The sequence below is a fragment of the Mytilus edulis genome, chromosome 13 (assembly GCF_963676685.1).
Source record: "Mytilus edulis chromosome 13, xbMytEdul2.2, whole genome shotgun sequence".
Taxonomy (NCBI): domain Eukaryota; kingdom Metazoa; phylum Mollusca; class Bivalvia; order Mytilida; family Mytilidae; genus Mytilus; species Mytilus edulis.
In genome coordinates this window covers 64328352-64345962 of record NC_092356.1, presented here as the reverse complement: position 1 = coordinate 64345962, position 17611 = coordinate 64328352, and the positions used below count along the sequence as shown (strand labels likewise).

The following is a 17611-nucleotide window of genomic DNA, read 5'->3' as shown; positions in this document are numbered from 1 at the left end:
AAAAAATTAAATTAGAACATTGTCAGTTGTTGTCAATTTGTTTTTATAGCAAGTTGTCTATTGAAATATTTGGTTTTGATGTCAGGTTTTCAGTGGTTTGTTGGAATTAAAACATAGTTGGTCTAGACTTTACACAATTAAGAGCTTGTTTTATAATATGAAGTAAATCAAGACTTTTGGTTGAATTTTAAATGTTTTTTTTATTGTATAGCTAGGCTAGGTTGCAGTCTCATTTGAATTAATACTTTTGTCATATCATCAATGTTGGTATTTTAGATACAGTAATTTAGAGCTTAACAAATGCTATACACTGTTCGAAATTGTTTCAGACATTTGGACTTATATCATCACAATATATATGTTAGACATTTCAAATTTATATCAGTCAAATAACTGAATAAAAGTTTTCAAGAACTCTTGGATAAGCTCTGCGATCTAGGTTTTTTTTTCTATCAGTCTGTGGCTATTTTCACTGTAAAAACTAACCAAATTCACAGAACTCTCCCTCCCTGTTAGAACTACAGATACATTTGTATGAGTTTCCATAGATCTGACAAGTAGAACTCTCATGACAGTTAGCCATCACACATGGATCCAATACTATCTCACAATCACGTCCTAAAATAACAATAATAAATAAATCAGATTATATGTAATTCAGCCAGAATTTCTTCAGGGAAAAATCTTATTCCTACTGGGTGTTAAAAAATTACTCTTTCACTCGTTTTTCTTTCTTTGTACAAGCAATTGCTCTAGTTCTTTGTTCTTATACATTGTACTATATAAGTATACTATACCTGCTATAGTAACAGTATTTTTAACACAAAATTTAAACATATAGTCGCCGTCAGCTGAAATTCGTAGCGGTTATCGGTAAAAATAATCTAAACTATCAATCGCGTTCACTCAAGATATAGTTTTTCACATTCCATTCATAAATCGCAAAAAGAAGAACCACTACTGACCTACCTTTTAAGTGATCGCACTGTAATAATCCTGACCTTCACATTTTCCAGAATGTTTTCCATTGTAATTCCGCCATCTTTGTTTCTATGAGGATTTTGTTTACATATGACATTCGTGACTTATGCAGTTTCCTGAACTGTTCTTTTCATTGATGATAAGGTTTCCCGCGCTTTATGCAAATTTTATGAAATTGAACTCCACAGAAACACTTCCGGTAAAAACAATGGCGGATTCCAACATTCAAAATTGTCTTGGAAAATGTGAAGGTCAGGATTATCACAGTGCAATCACTTAAAAGGTAGGTCAGTAGTGGTTTTTCTTTTGGCGATTTATGAATGGAATGTGAAAAACTATATCTTGAGTGAACGTGGTTGATAGTTTAGATTATTTTTACCGATAACCGCTACGAATTTCAGCTGACGGCGACTATAGTACAGTTTGCTTTCAGTATGCCATATACCTTGAAGATTCTGTCTTTTTCCAATTTCCTATAAATTTAAATCTATCCAACCACCTTTGTAGTCTCATGACAGTGTGTTCCCCTCCAGTGTGGGAGGTAATTTTGTATTTTTGTATTTAAGGACATTAAACAAGTAAGAGCAAAGACTGGTCAGAATCAGAGTCCAAATAATGTGTCTAGGTAGAATGACAAGTCTTTATGCGCTTAAAATTCTGGCTTGATCTGACTAGTACAATACAGAATGAATATTCATATCACACTGACATATTTTTTCCTCTGAAATATGCATTTAATTTGCCACTGGACATTAAACAGCCATACATCAATCCTTTTATATGTTACATAAAGAGGGACAGCCTTGGTAACTATCCCCTCTTTCTGACAAATGTAGTTCATTAAGGCATTTTTTTGTGAAAAATAAATTATGCTAACATTCTGAATTCAATACAAAGTTATTACATTTCTAAATTCTTTTTAACACTACATTGTATATATTGTGCACAAATACCTGTAAATCCATGTTTACACACACAGCTATAAACATCAGAATCTTTCGCCAGACAAGTCCCTCCATATTTACACGGTAAACTGTTACAAGAATTACTTCCACATTCAGCTGAAAACACATTTACAGAGTTATAGAAAATAAACAATCTACTGGTACAAATACATTGACAAAATCACAGTAAATTCATACTGTTCAACTTCTGAAAAATATTTCAATCTAAAATTGTAACATGATGCTTTTCTTTGTTTTAATTCCAAAAGTAAATGTGATGCACAATAGCTGATTATGCAGTATGGGCATTGCTCATTGTTAACGGCTGTACGGTGACCTATAGTTGTTAATTTCTGTGGAGAGTTGTATCATTGGCAATCATACCACATTATATATTATTTTTTATATACGTCTGTTCGTTATTCTTGTCATGAAAGAATGAAATCATTCTTAAAGAAAGTACACATGTATTATTACTTTTTTTATTTTGAGAAATAGTTGCTTTTCCTGAATATTTTTAGCTTCAATAACTAAAATTGGCTGTCTTTTTACTTGTCTCATAAGGCCATTTTGTGGTGAAGAAGTTCTAGAATTTTCTGTGAGAATCAAATTAATTCTTTTATATCATGCTCTAGCTAGCTATTCTCATGTAAATGCACAGTGAAACAATACTGATAAAATATAATGCCTTCTCTTGTTAAGGATATTTGCTCCTCTACCTTTTGAATTTCTAAACCCTCTGGTTTTATCCATGTATTAACATTAAAATAATTTGCCCACTAACCCCTACTTTTCTTTTCATATTTTCATTATGTATTATTTAAAAAGCCATATTTCAAAATCTTATGAAATCCTTGTTATTTTTTCATAGTTTTTTAAACAAAAAAGGTGCCAATGTTAAGTAAAAGAAAAATCTAGAGAGAATTATTTCCCGCCAAATTTTCAACAGCTTATATTGCGAAAAACAAGCACACTATTTCTGCTTTTTTAGTATTTTTATTTATATACATTTCAATTTATAACAGTCTCTTGTTATTTTTTAAACAGAGTAGCAAACATCCTTAAAATAAGAAGATGACCATACAGCTATGACCATTCATAGTTCTAAATTCTGTCTGTACTTATATTTTTGCATTGAACAAAATCCTGTGTTTCTTTGACAACTGTACACTAAATCCATCAGTTGCATATTGATTGATATTTAGTTAAGTTTTGGTTACATGATTCTTTTAATGGTTGTTATTGGCTTAGAAGTAGCTTTCAGTAATTGTTAGTACTCTAGATCTGAGATTAGTACTTTGTGTCATTACTTTTGTTTAGTGTTTTGTGTTTTTTTTGTTGATCTGATAAGTAAAGCCTTCTTCAACTAATTTTTGTAGTAATTGCTTGTTCAAAGTTAACAGCCACTAATAAATAAATGATGTTTTCCCATTCTACCTACCAATATCTAACCCTGACATAATATGATCTGATACTTGTGGGTAAGATAGATCATAAAGATGTGTTCTCAGTTTGTTCTTGACATGGAAAGTTTTAATACAGCCAACAAATCCCATTGGCAGTCTCTGTTTGAATTCCCTGAAAAATAAATGTGAAGTTATAAACATGCAATAGCTACTTCTTTGGCACTTATTCAGTTAGACACATGAGTTAAACAACTGTTTTCGCCAAATATGAAGACATGCTTCTCCATAGCATAGGAGAAATATGTAATAATTTTTCTTTTAATTTCGTTCAGCCAAACAGGGGCTATATATGTATCTGACACATCCAGAATTGTACACAAAGTACAACTCATTACTGTCAAGTTGGTAACCATTTATAAAGTCATTTTCTCACATCAGTTTCTGAGAACAGTGGTACGAAAATATGTTTGGAAAGAACAGGTAGACAGACAAAGGAATTGCCAAATTGCCAGACTAGGGGTAGAAAAAGTAGGTTTGAAGAATGAAACCATTTTTGCTGTTGTGTCTGTACTTAATTACTCTGATATTTCTTAAACATCTTATATCATTTGGTTTAAAATTAATCTATAAAGAGCTAAGGTTAAAACAAGAATGTGTGGATAGCACACTAATGCCCTTCTCACACTATCATTTTCTATGTTCAGTAGACCATAAAATTTGGGTCAAAACTCTAATTTAGCATTTAAATCAGTAAGATCACATCATAGGGAACATGTGTCCTAAGTTTCAAGTTGATTGGACTTCAACTTAATCAATAACTACCTCGACCAAAAACTTTTACCTGAAGTGGGACAGGCGGATGAAGGGACCAAAAACATAATGCCCCTAGGTGAGGTATATAAGTTAATACCTTCAACTAGTTTTTATAATGAATTTTTTTTTTAATACTCAAGATTTGACTATTAATGAAGTAATAAAATTGAGAATGGAAATGGGGAATATGTCAAAGAGACAACAACCCAACCATAGAAAAGACAACAATAGAAGGTCACCAACAGGTCTTCAATGTAGTGCATTTCGTTGGTGTAAGTAATTACGAAATTAAATTTTTAACCAATGACAAATTTCCAATAGGCTTGTATGCAAACTTCGGAAAATAAGTGAATCCACCGTGGTTAAATTCATCATTTGGTCTAAATACTCACTTATCTATTTCACTTTGTGGATTCCCTAAATAAAATGGTCTGTCTACTAAGTTGAGTGAGACCAGTGATCCTGGAGCTGTTCCTAACACTGGTGCTTCTTTGTCCACTGTCAGTGACCCGTCCTTACCGTCCCGACTGGCCGTCACATGGATAAATTGGTTCAGCTGTATCCTATGTCTGTTTCTCAGTATCATAGGACCACCACCTACGTCAAATCTTTAGAAATAATACAATCAAAAATATATATTTCACCATTTCCATGAATAATCAATTCTAAATCTAAATGATTTAATTAACCTTTTATGATTTCATTTTTTTTATCATGCATTATTTATTGAATGAGAACAGTAAACAATTTCAATAAAAATAGAATCAAGAATAAATAAGTTTATTGGTTATTGTACAAATCTCCTTGTAAGGTTTTCAACAAGTGGATGGGCAATAAAATATGAAAACTCATCACACAGTATATATTAACAACAATGTGTCCAAAGTACATGGATGCCCCACTCGCACAATCATTTTCCATGTTCAATGGACCGTGAAATCAGGTAAAAAATATAAATTTAATGCTAAATTTGATTTTTTTATTCCATACCATAGGGATCATGTGTACTAAGTTTTCAAGTTGATTGGACTTCAACTTCATCAAAAACTATCTTGACCAAAAACTTTAACCTGAAACTCCCACTTTCATTTTCTATGTTCAGTGGACCGTGAAATTGGGGTCAAAAGTTTAATTTGGCTTTAAAATTAGAAAGATCATATCATAAGCAATAAGTGTACTAAGTTTCAAGTTGATTGGAGTTCTGCATCTCCAAAAATTACCTTGACCAAAAACTTTAACCTGAAGCGGGACAGACGGAAAAACAAATGAACGAACGGACGCACAGACCAGAAAACATAATGCCCCTCTACTATCGTAGGTGGGCATAAAAAGAAGATGTGGTATGATTGCCAATGAGACAACTCTTCACAACAGCCCATATGACACGAAAATTAACAACTAAAGGTCATCATATGGCCTTCAACCATGAGCAAAGGCCATACCGTAAAGCATGCTCACATGAATCTTGATACCAAACTTCACAACGCCCTGATCTCTGTAGTTCATGAGAATAACTTTTAATACATGGTCATTATATGTAAGGAATTATAAAATACAGTAAATAGGAAAATGATGAACCATAAATCTGAAATGCACCACATCGTTAAGAATGCTCACATGAATCATGAAAACCTATTTTAAGAAAGATTATGTGATTAGTTGTTCTTGCACTGAAAATTTTATAGCGAGGAATGAATTCTTTGATTATCTGATCAAATTCTTTTTCTATTTTTATTTTTATTTTTCAGTAGTCAGGATTTTACATCACCCTTTAAGCACCTCCTGACTAAGGTTTTACAGAGTTTCAAGAATATACCAACAAAAGACTACCAGTATTGTTATTTAAAGATATAAACAAACTAAAATATAAATCATTTTCAGATCTCTTTTTGTCTCTCTGATTCTCTCCTTAATCTGATTACCTGAACTCTACATATGCATCTCTGAGTGACAGAGACAAGAAATCTCCAGACCCATTGGGGAACTGGCTGCTAAACAATAATAGTCCATCATAATTCAAGGCTTTAAAACTGATATCAATAATTATCTCATGGTCCGTTTGAATGTAGTGTCGTAATATTAACTGTGACATGCCAGAAAAGGATGGAGTGGTGATTCGTCCATCTGAAAAAAAGTTCATAATCAATGTTCTTGTCAATTATACGATGACCCAAAAATTAAATAGGACTTGATATAAAAGCAGTTCAATATTCACTCTCTCTTGATACTTCATTCAAATATGGAAAAGGTCCAATGTTTTCATTTGATATACATTATTGTCATAGCAATAGCTTTAAATTCAAGGATACAATTTGTGCAACATGATATGTTTATATATATCATTGATAAAGTAATACCTAGTAGCAGTCAAATCTTTAAAAAATAATCATTTATCAGATATTGCAGGTTATGAATTGCTTAGTTTTAAAATATAAAGGATTAACTGTAATTTCATGGTTTAGACCTAAAACTGAAATATTGTAACAGCTTTGATGTAATATTAGTTTTCGGGAAAATTGTCAAGACAACATATTATATGGTTAATACTTTTGAAATCATACTGGCTAGCTCAGCATGCATTGGATCCTGAAAAAGTGAATTTACACCAGTTTCATGTTTTAAAAGTCAGAAAAAAAACTTGTTGCCTAAAGAGACAAACAAAGAAATATTAGAAAAATGTTTAGCCAATTGGCTAAAAATATCAGTAAGTAATTAACAAATATCTATAGAAATATTACAGTCTTATGCTGCATAACAATCATTTTATACTTTCTTAGATGTATAGACAATGGTTAGATGTAAAACAAATCTATTTTGTTAGTATGACTTACTGTCTTTACAAATAGATCCAGATCGACCAATGGGGCATAGACACCTATAACCCAAGTCTTTGTCTAAGCGACATAAACCATTGTTACGACAAGGATTATTTATACAGGAATCGTCTGTTACATGTTCATCAGGTCGTAATGTTTCTACTTCTGCAAATATATAAAATTAAATACAATTAAACTCGTCTAATGCTGTGGGAGTAATTTTGAATAAAAATGTAAATGTAAACACTGTTCTGTAAACTGTATATTTGAACAAAGATTTAGCAACCTTGCACCGGATGCAATAAGCCAGGATGTACAAAATCATCATCCTTTATTTTGATTAGAGTAAATTAAGAATTTTCAGCATATTCCATTACATGAATCTACAGCACTCTATACAATTAGCAGTAGTGTGAACAAAAGAGACATTAACTTTATAGACCTCTTGTCTATTGATGAAGACAGTATGGTGACCTAAGGATATCTTTTGAGGATATTTGGCATTTAAAAAGTATCTTAGATAAAAGATTTTCTAATGTAATACCCTGATGAAAACGTACCATAAGGTGATATTGCATATATTTGAAATTTGATTCAGAAAATTCAGAAAACACAGCATAGATTTATGACATTATCAAGTGGCTTTTGAATGTGAAATGAAATCTGACCGTGTAAAACTGGTTAACACAGACTATATGGGAACTAAAGGTTTTTTGGCTTTTATTTGCAAGCAGTGTTAGAACAATTCTTAATAAACAATCAGCTTACCAACACATTCCTTCAGATCTGATGATGACATGTAACCTTGTTTACACTGACAGATTCCCTGTCGACATTGACTGTTACCAGCAGAACAATAGTCACCATTGAGACACCTGTCGAGTATCTTAACTGAAAAATAAACAGAACAATAGTCACCATTGAGACATCTGTCTAGTATTTTAACTGAAAATAAAACAGAAAGACAGAATTCAAATAAGGAAAGAAATCAAATATTCATTTTAAGCTTTTACTGTAAGATCTTTACATTTAAGTTTCACGATGAAATTTGAATTTTTGAACAAAGAATGCAAAACTTCAACAGTATATTTTGGAATTCATAAAAATATCTTCTTAAGAATTGCCATTAAGGGAATATAACACAATTTTTAGTTTCAACATAAAATATGAAGACCTGTTTGACCTTCAGGTTTTTCTGATAACCTTGTAATGTCTAACCTATAGGAGAAGATATAGGACCTGTATGACCTTGTAATGTCTTACCTATAGGAGAAGATATAGGACCTGTATGACCTTGTAATGTCTTACCTATAGGAGAAGATATAGGACCTGTATGACCTTGTAATGTCTAACCTATAGGAGAAGATATAGGACCTGTATGACCTTGTAATGTCTTACCTATAGGAGAAGATATAGGACCTGTATGACCTTGTAATGTCTTACCTATAGGAGAAGATCTAGGACCTGTTTGACCTTTAGGTTTTTCTGTTGACCTTGTTATGTCTTACCTATAGGAGAAGATCTAGGACCTGTTTGACCTTTAGGTTTTTCTGATGACCTTGTAATGTCTAACCTATAGGAGAAGATATAGGACCTGTATGACCTTGTAATGTCTTACCTATAGGAGAAGATATAGGACCTGTATGACCTTGTAATGTCTTACCTATAGGAGAAGATCTAGGACCTGTTTGACCTTTAGGTTTTTCTGTTGACCTTGTTATGTCTTACCTATAGGAGAAGATCTAGGACCTGTTTGACCTTAAGGTTTTTCTGTTGACCTTGAAATGTCTTACCTACAGAAGATCTAGGACCTGTTTGACCTTTAGGTTTTTCTGTTGACCTTGTTATGTCTTACCTATAGGAGAAGATCTAGGACCTGCTTGACCTTTGGGTTTTTCTGTTGACCTTGTAATGTGTCACCTATAGGAGATCTAGGACCTTTTTGACCTTTAGGTTTTTCTGTTGACCTTGTTATGTCTTACCTATAGAAGATCTAGGACCTGTTTGACCTTAAGGTTTTTCTGTTGACCTTGTTATGTCTTACCTATAGGAGAAGATCAAGGACCTGTTTGACCTTTGGGTTTTCTGTTGACCTTGTTATGTCTTACCTATAGGAAAAGATCTAGGACCTGTTTGACCTTTAGGTTTTTCTGTTGACCTTGTAATGTCTTACCTATAGGAGAAGATCTAGGACCTGTTTGACCTTTAAGTTTTTCTGTTGACCTTGTAATGTCTTACCTATAGGAGAAGATCTAGGACCTGTTTGACCTTAAGTATTTCTGTTGACCTTGTTATGTCTTACCTATAGAAAACCTAGGACCTGTTTGACCTTTAGGTTTTTCTGATGACCTTGTAATGTCTTACCTAGAGGAGAAGATCTGAGACCTGTTTGACATTCAGGTTTTTCTGTTGACCTGGTAAGACCTGTTTGACCTTTAGGTTTTTCTGTTAACCTTGTAATGTTTTACCTATAGGAGAAAATCTAGGACCTGTTTGACCTTTAGGTTTTTCTGTTGACCTTGTTATGTCTTACCTATAGGAGAAGACCTAGGACCTGTTTGACCTTTAGGTTTTTCTGATGACCTTGTAATGTCTTACCTATAGGGGAAGATCTGAGACCTGTTTGACCTTCAGGTTTTTCTGTTGACCTTGTAATGTCTTACCTATAGAAGATGTAGGAACTGTTTGACCTTTAGGTTTTTCTGTTGACCTTGTAATGTCTTACCTATAGGAGAAGATCTAGGACCTGTTTGACCTTTAGGTTTTTCTGTTGACCTTGTAACGTCAGCTTCTCCATCATCTGTGTGTTTTGTTGTTTTCCGAGAAAGTCTATTAGGATGCATAGGAGCTGTTGTTTTTCTGTTATCTGAAATGAAATTAAGAGCTAAAGGTAAACTCTAGTTAAGGTCTATTCATACTTAAAGCAAAATAAACGTACTTCATGCAGAATCATAACTGGAAACTTTCTTGTGAGTAAGCATTGATAACTAGAGGCTCTTAAGAGCCTGTGTCACTCACCTTGGTCTATATGCATATCAAACAAAGAAAACAGATCATCAGATGGATTCATGACAAAATTGTGTTTTGGTAATGGTGATGTGTTTGGAGATCTTGCTTTACTGAACATTCTTGCTACTTACAATTTTGTCTATCTATAACTAACTTGGCCCTTTAGTTCCAGAGGAATATATTTTGTAAAAACTAATGAAAATTGTTAAAAATTGACTATAAAGGGCAATAACTCCTTAAGAGGTCAACTGACCATTTTGGTTATGCTGACTTATTTGTAGATCTTACTTTGCTGAACATTATTGCAGTTTACAGTTTATCTCTATCTATAATAGTATTCAAGGTAATAGATATTGACTTGATAAACAATTTAAAACCTTGTCAGATTTGCTATAAAGCTTTGGTTTCAAAGTTATAAGCCAAAATCTACATTTTACCCCAATGTTCTATTTACAGCCATGGTGGCCATCTTGGTTAGTTGGCCGGGTTATCGGACACAAATTTTAAACTAGATACCCTAATGATGATTGTGGTTAAGTTTGGCCCAGTAGTTTCAGAGGAGAAGATTTTTGTAAAAGATCACAAAAATTTACGAAAAATTCGTAAAAATGACTATATAGTGCAATAACTCCTTCAGGGGTCAACTGACCATTTTAGTCACGTTGACTTATTTGTAGCTCTTACTTTGCTGAACATTATTGCTGTTAGCAGTTTATCTCTATCTATAAAAGATCTAGGACCTGTTTGAATATTCAAGGTAATAACCAAAAACAGTAAAATTTCCTTAAAATTACCAATTCAGGGGCAGCAACCCAACAATCGGTTGTCCGATTCATTTCAAAATTTCAAGGCAGATAGATTTTCACTTGATAAACAATTTTACCACATGTCAGATTTGCTCTAAATGCTATGGTTTTTGAGTTATCAACCAAAAACTGCATTTTACCCCAATGTTCTATTTTTAGCCATGGCGGCCATCTTGGCTGGATGGCCGGGTCACCGGACACATTTTTCAAACTAATTCTCTAAAGATGATTGTGGCCTAGTTTTGATTAATTTGGCCCAGTAGTTTCATAGGAGAAGATTTTGTAAAAGATTACTAAAATTTACGAAAAATGGTAAAAAATTGACTATAAAGGGCAATAGCTCCTAAAGGGGTCAACTGACCATTTCGGTCATGTCAACTTATTTGTTAATATTACTTTGCTGAACATAATTGCTTATAAACAGTTTATTTCTATCTATAATAATATTCAAGATAATAACCAAAAATAGTAAAATTTCCTTAAAATTACCAATTCAGGGCTAGCAACCCAACAACGGCTATCCGATTTATCTGAAAATTTCAGGGCAGATAGATCTTGACCAGATAAACAATTTTATCCTGTCAGATTTGCTCTAAATGCTTTGGTTTTTGATTTATAAGCCAAAAACTGCATTTTACCCCTATGTTCTATTTTTAGCCATGGCGGCCATCTTGGTTGGTTGGCCGGGTCACTGGACACATTTTTTAAACTAGATACCCCAATGATGATTGTGGCCAAGTTTGGATTAATTTGGCTGAGTAGTTTTAGGAGAAGATTTTTGTAAAAGTTAACGACGCCGGACAACGCTGGACGACAGACGCCGGACGCATAGTGATGGGAAAAGCTAACTTGGCCCTTTGGGCCAGGTGAGCTAAAAAGCAGTTTCTAAGGTTTGAAAAGGAAATACAGATGTTGCATAATATGAGACAGAATCTATAGGCAGAACAAATTTTAGTGAATGAAATTAATAATTTTTGACCTACCATTATGACATGGTGCTAGGTGGTGCATGTACAGATGTGTTTGTTGTTCACAGGAAGTTCTCTGTAGCTGACATTCTGACTGGTACGTTCTGCCGTCACTGCCACATACTACTGCTGAGTTTTTATGATCTTTTGGTAAACAAGGGAGATTACTGCAGTCACAATATGCCCGTCCATTTTGTTCTTTACACTCGCCACCAAATCCACAAACTAATTCCATGCAAGTACCTTGTATTGACACACCATCTGCCAAAAATAAAATTAATCAATATGATATCTTGACATGGGATAATTTAAACTTTAGTTTAGTTATTGTTAGATACTTTATGGAATTTGTGCCAATGATTCTTTGAAATTTACCCATAGCAAATTTTATTCATATCCTTATATGTTGTTTATTTGTGCTTCTTTGACCAATGATTGTGTGTTTATTTCCTAGTTTCTTCCAGGGTTTGTATAGTCTTTAGGAGATAATGTTGAACCACGTGTAGATATAACAGAGGGTATTTAGTATTTAGATTTACTGGAATTTTATTTTATTTCAAAGTGTAACTAAAAACATAAGCCAAAAATGACAAGATTTCTTAATTTTTTTCTGTGTTTTGAGGTTGCTGCTTCAATGATTTTTATACCTTTGCATTGTATCTAATATAAAGGAATACATACATATATCACATCCATTTATACCAATCTGTAGTCCATTAGTACACTTGTCACACTTCAGTCCGGTCATACCATGTCTACACTGGCATTGACCGGTACTCTGCTCACAATCAGTTCTTGTTGACCCATATCTATTACATTCACAACCTAAAATCATATTGTGTTTAAAACAAAATACTTTTCGAAAGATTGATCATTGAAACACTACAAACACCACATTAAAGTATAAAATACTGCATTGAAAAACTTTTTTTTTTTAAGAAAATAAAAAAAATTGTAAAGGGCAGGTGTCTTGCCTGTAATTACCTCAGATGTTAAAATTGGATAACAAAAAATATCTATCATATAATCTTGAATATTGTACTAACGTGAACATCCATTTATGCCCTTAAGATTCCAGTATCCAGGGAGACATAGATTACACTTAGCTCCTCCCACTCCATGTTTACATTCACATTTATTTGTATTTGGATGACATGTGTTGTCAATGGTGCCATAGCGATTACATGTACATACACCTGAAAAATAGGATTACTTTAAACAGTGGAGAAAAATTAGTTCTATGGTAACCGAAAGTTTGTTAGTACTTTGTCCAGAGTGTCTATATGCCATTTTGTTTTTCTGTGTTGTGATTAAAAACAATACACAATAACAAAACTTTTTGAAAATTTTATCTTTGATGGTGGTTTGTTTTGCTCAATAAAGGAATTATATGTGACTGTCATACAAGTGAGAGGTTTAGCTAGCTATAAAACACTGATAAAGGACTTTCTGCTTAATACTTTCCTTGGAGTTTGGTATTTCTGCTATTTTACCTTTCCCCCTTCTTTCAACAATATTTCAATATATCTAAAATGTTTAAATTTATATAATTCAATTTCATTTCAAAGAAGAGGGGTTCGCATAAAGTTTATATAAAAAAAATAGTTTTATCTCTCCAACTAGAAGGGTTAGTGTTATAAATGAGATCCTTTAAAATTACAAAATGTACAAAACAAAACAATACTGCATAGATAAATGAAGATTGGTGCCAATGAATTATAGCAACAACCTTTGACATTATTGCTTCTGAGAAAATACCATATGGAAAAATAAGGCTCTTTGCAAACATTACAGATTTGTATTGGAGAGATGAACAGACAGACTGAAATAGACTATTAATTACCCTTCCTTCTGAGTGGAAGTTTATTAAAAGTTATAAATGTAAATTATTGTTTCATACACACAACACTTTAAATCATTGTGGAATGGAAATATCTTTTGACCAATTCAAAGAATTGGTACTAACATGGGATCTAAAACAGCTCATGCCAGTACAGTGCATGCTAATAGTGCCTTACTATGCACTGTATGTAATAAATTATGTTGTTTTCATGACTTTTGTATGTGTGTATATATTTTATTATCCAGTCAATTTAAAAAGCTCACTTTAGCTTGTGTTTATTTAAGTAGACTTTAAATAAAACTTTGAATTGAATTGAATTGAATATATAGAAACCTAAGAACCTTAATAACGTGAAAAGAATATTTATTTCTCTATGTGCTAACAACAATATCATGTAATTATAAGCTCTCGTACCAATTATTTAAAACATTACAACAACACTAATGAAAGAAAGAAACACAACACACAAAGACAACATATAAAAACATTCAATAATACATAGATGTTTTCCCTGTAAAAATCAACACAATCATGGTTATTGTAAACAATCAGCATTGTTAATCGAAAACCAATTATTATATTGAGCACATTCTTAATACACAAATTACTTTAAAAAAATTTGGATCTCTTGACTTACATGTTAAAGAATAACAATATTCTGTCAAATTGACAATGAACTTTGAAGAATAATATTCCAACAACACCAGAAATTTGAGATGAGAAACTCGAAACTAATGCAAGTATAAAACTTGAATCTTTCTTATGATTGATTGGTATTTGCTTTACGCAGCATGAGCACAATAAGGCTACCGGTATATAACGGTAAGAATCTTTCTGATGTTCTGTCATGAGAAACTCAAAACTTGCCTATTTAAAATCTTGAATTTTTTTTATGTTTTGTCATGAGAGACTCGAAACTTGCTTTATATAAAATCTTGAATCTTTCTTTTGTTTTGTCAAGAAAAAAATAAGCGTCCATGGTTACTCACTAGTACATCCATCAAAGTTTGGTCCAGATGCTGCTGTAACTCCATCATCACAACATCCATACTGTGTCTCGCTACAATCTTCTATAACATCATTCTGAAATTCTTAAGTGTTTAAATAGCACAGGTGTAACATATAAACACTCAAACACACAAACAGTGTATTTACATGTAATATTCATAATGAAATGCATAATGAATTAAAAAGTTAATGAGTGAAACAAAGCTATTATCAGTAATATTTTATGACGTAGAGGAATTAGAAATAAATCATAACAAAGGATTCATCAATATAATTATGAAAATTTACAATGACATCAATCAAGTTCAACTTATTATGTATAATTTTAACTTCTAAAAATATAATTAAATCATTTCTAAATAAGAAAACAGACAATATTTTGTTCACCCGAAAGTGTCACAATGATACAAAAAGTAAGAAATTTGGACATGTAACAGAAAACGATAAACATCACACGAGAGATTAAAACATTAAATTGTAGAACATTTTTTTTTTAAATGTTGAAGTCCTTTCAGAAAATAATCAATTGATAATTTAAGTCATTTTATATTTTTGAAGAGAATTTTTCAGCACCTTGATATTCTTCATAGTGAACTAAAGGAGTAGGTAAGGACCGATTTTGGCCTCAAATTTCAGTTTCATCTGAAGAAAGATTTTGACCACTTTTTAAATACGTAAGTGTCTATTTCATTTGATTCAATTTTTTTTTTTGTGAAAGACTTTAACTCATTTGGTCATTAAAAACGATCTGATTCAAGCTAAAATATGAAAAATCTACCAAATATGCGAAAAAATGTCACTTTTCAGATGGTTTTTGTCAAAAATGAAAGTGGCCACATCCGTGTTCATCCTCAATCTTTATATATGTTATGTATTATCATCAAATACAACTTCCATTTCAATATTTTGGATGAACACGAATGTGGCCACTTTCGTTTTACACAGAAACCATCTAAAATTTAACTAAAATGATGGAATTGTTAAGATTTCAGTAATTTAGCATGATTTAATGGTGCTAGTACCGGATATATGTGCATTGTATTGTAAAAAAACAGCCCATATTTATGTAGCAGAACCATTCCTCTATCCAATAAATAACTAAAAGTTTACATTTTAACAATTTTGTAAAACTGCTATATTTTGGGGCCAAAAAGGGCTCTTACTGGACCTACTCCTTTTAATGTCCATTGGCAGATATTGCATGCATATCTGAACAAGAACAATTATAAGTGTACAGTAATATGAATATAAATCTAACTTCGAACTACTGGACTGATATTAAAGTAGAGCCCGATTTTTAACATAAGTGTTCACAAGCTTAAGGTAATAGTCCGAAGAAAGACATGTAGTTCTTCCTGGACACAGTAGTACTCTGACACCCAGTTGGTCAATCATGAAACTTATTCTAAATACTGCAAGCTTAGTCGAAAATCAGCAAATACCAATGATAAAGTCCATGATGTGACCCTTCTCTCGAGGCAAGCAAGCTATTAAAAGCCACTTAGGCAATTTTTGAAGAGATCGTTTCTAACACTTCATATTTTTAAATATCTTTAAGGAGTAAAAATCTAATAAGATGAATGGTAGATAATCAAATGATGATCTTTATGAGATAAATGTTTTCCTTTATCTTCTAAATTCTGTTTTTTATATGAGCATCCACTGATGAGTCTCATGTAGAAGAAACTCTTGTATGATGTACAGAATTATAAGCCTGGTATCTTTTATAACTTTTATGAAGAGATGACTTTGACTACTATATTCCATTTTGTCACATCCGTCATGTTTTCTAATGATATGTTCATACAGGATTTGATTATAAAAAAAAAAAATTAAAATGTAATGATGTTTGTGACCAAATTTGGTCTAGTTTGGCCCAAGTGGTTTTAGAGCACAGTTTTTTTTTCGGATTAAAGACAAAATATCACAATAACAAGCACCAATACATTGCATAGCTCACTTTAATATCAACTACAATAAGCACAAATTAATATTAAAAAATCCAGCACCATTTCTTAACTACTAAATATTTACAATAATATATACAGTACCTTCTTTGCAGCATTTATGGAAATTAAGATGACAGTAACTCTTTTCTGGGCAACTGTTCTCCTCTGTACAGTAATAGTCTAAATTGGTCACTGGATTAACCAATGGGGAAAACCCATCACAAGATGCTTCCTCCATTTCTTATAAAAAATAATCATTAAATTTTATATTCATTTGACAAGATAACATGAGGTTATCAACAGCAAAGCAGGTTTTACTTGCATTTAGAAGCTAAAATCTCATTGTTAAATTTTATGTTAATATGACGAGATAACATATATAAGGTTTCACTTGCATTTATTAGCTCAAATGTTATTAAGGTAATCAAGAGCCATAACTCCTGAAAAGCATAAGTTGGAAATCATTATAAGAATTGAAATTGCAGAGCTTGTGTTATCATGAATATTACATTTAATTTGAAACAAGCGCTAATTTCAGAATGACAAGAGACTGCTGTTAGCCAATCAAAATAACGTATTATAATGAAACATACATGTAATATAATTATTAAAAGTTAACCTATATTTCTTCTATTCATATTCTTTTTTCATGATTAAGTAACCGAGAGAGGCAAACCCAAACATACCATTACAGTTTTCTAAATCAATCTTGGCAATTTCTTTCTGTTGTGAACATGCCTCTTCTTCTAACTGACAAAGGCTGCCATAAGTCTTCCCATCAGATCCACAAACTGTTTGTCTACAAAACCGGAACTAAATTAACTACAATTTATTTCATGAGGATTTTCACTATTTGGACTTGTCTCTAGGACAATGTTAGAACTAAGAATCAGCCCAAAGTCTTAAAATTTAGTTCTTTTAAAACAAATTGGCTCCAGATCAGTGGCTCTTTTCATAAAAAGATCTTATGATTAAGGAGGCTCGAGGGTATGAAAATTTCAGAAAAAAATTAAACATTTGTTTTTCATTACAAATTTTATTTATTACCTTTTGTAGTTGTTACTTTAT

General features: G+C 32.1%; 1 protein-coding gene across 2 annotated transcripts in view; it reads right to left on the bottom strand.

Annotated features, from left to right (window-relative positions):
• The window catches only part of LOC139499924 (agrin-like), a 50132-nt gene that overhangs the window by 11633 nt on the left and 20888 nt on the right, over positions 1-17611 (bottom strand). Inside the window, exons 12-25 of one of the 2 annotated variants that reach the window (XM_071288564.1) lie at positions 17230-17342; positions 16646-16783; positions 14576-14677; positions 12790-12939; positions 12425-12568; positions 11759-12004; positions 9686-9826; positions 7729-7851; positions 6976-7125; positions 6067-6268; positions 4537-4752; positions 3367-3503; positions 1935-2042; positions 487-618 (exon numbers count right to left, since the gene is read on the bottom strand). In XM_071288564.1, coding sequence (XP_071144665.1) covers positions 487-618; positions 1935-2042; positions 3367-3503; positions 4537-4752; positions 6067-6268; positions 6976-7125; positions 7729-7851; positions 9686-9826; positions 11759-12004; positions 12425-12568; positions 12790-12939; positions 14576-14677; positions 16646-16783; positions 17230-17342 — 2102 coding nt within the window. The remainder of the gene's footprint in view (positions 1-486; positions 619-1934; positions 2043-3366; positions 3504-4536; positions 4753-6066; positions 6269-6975; positions 7126-7728; positions 7852-9685; positions 9827-11758; positions 12005-12424; positions 12569-12789; positions 12940-14575; positions 14678-16645; positions 16784-17229; positions 17343-17611) is intronic. The other variant, XM_071288565.1, reaches the window with a different exon arrangement.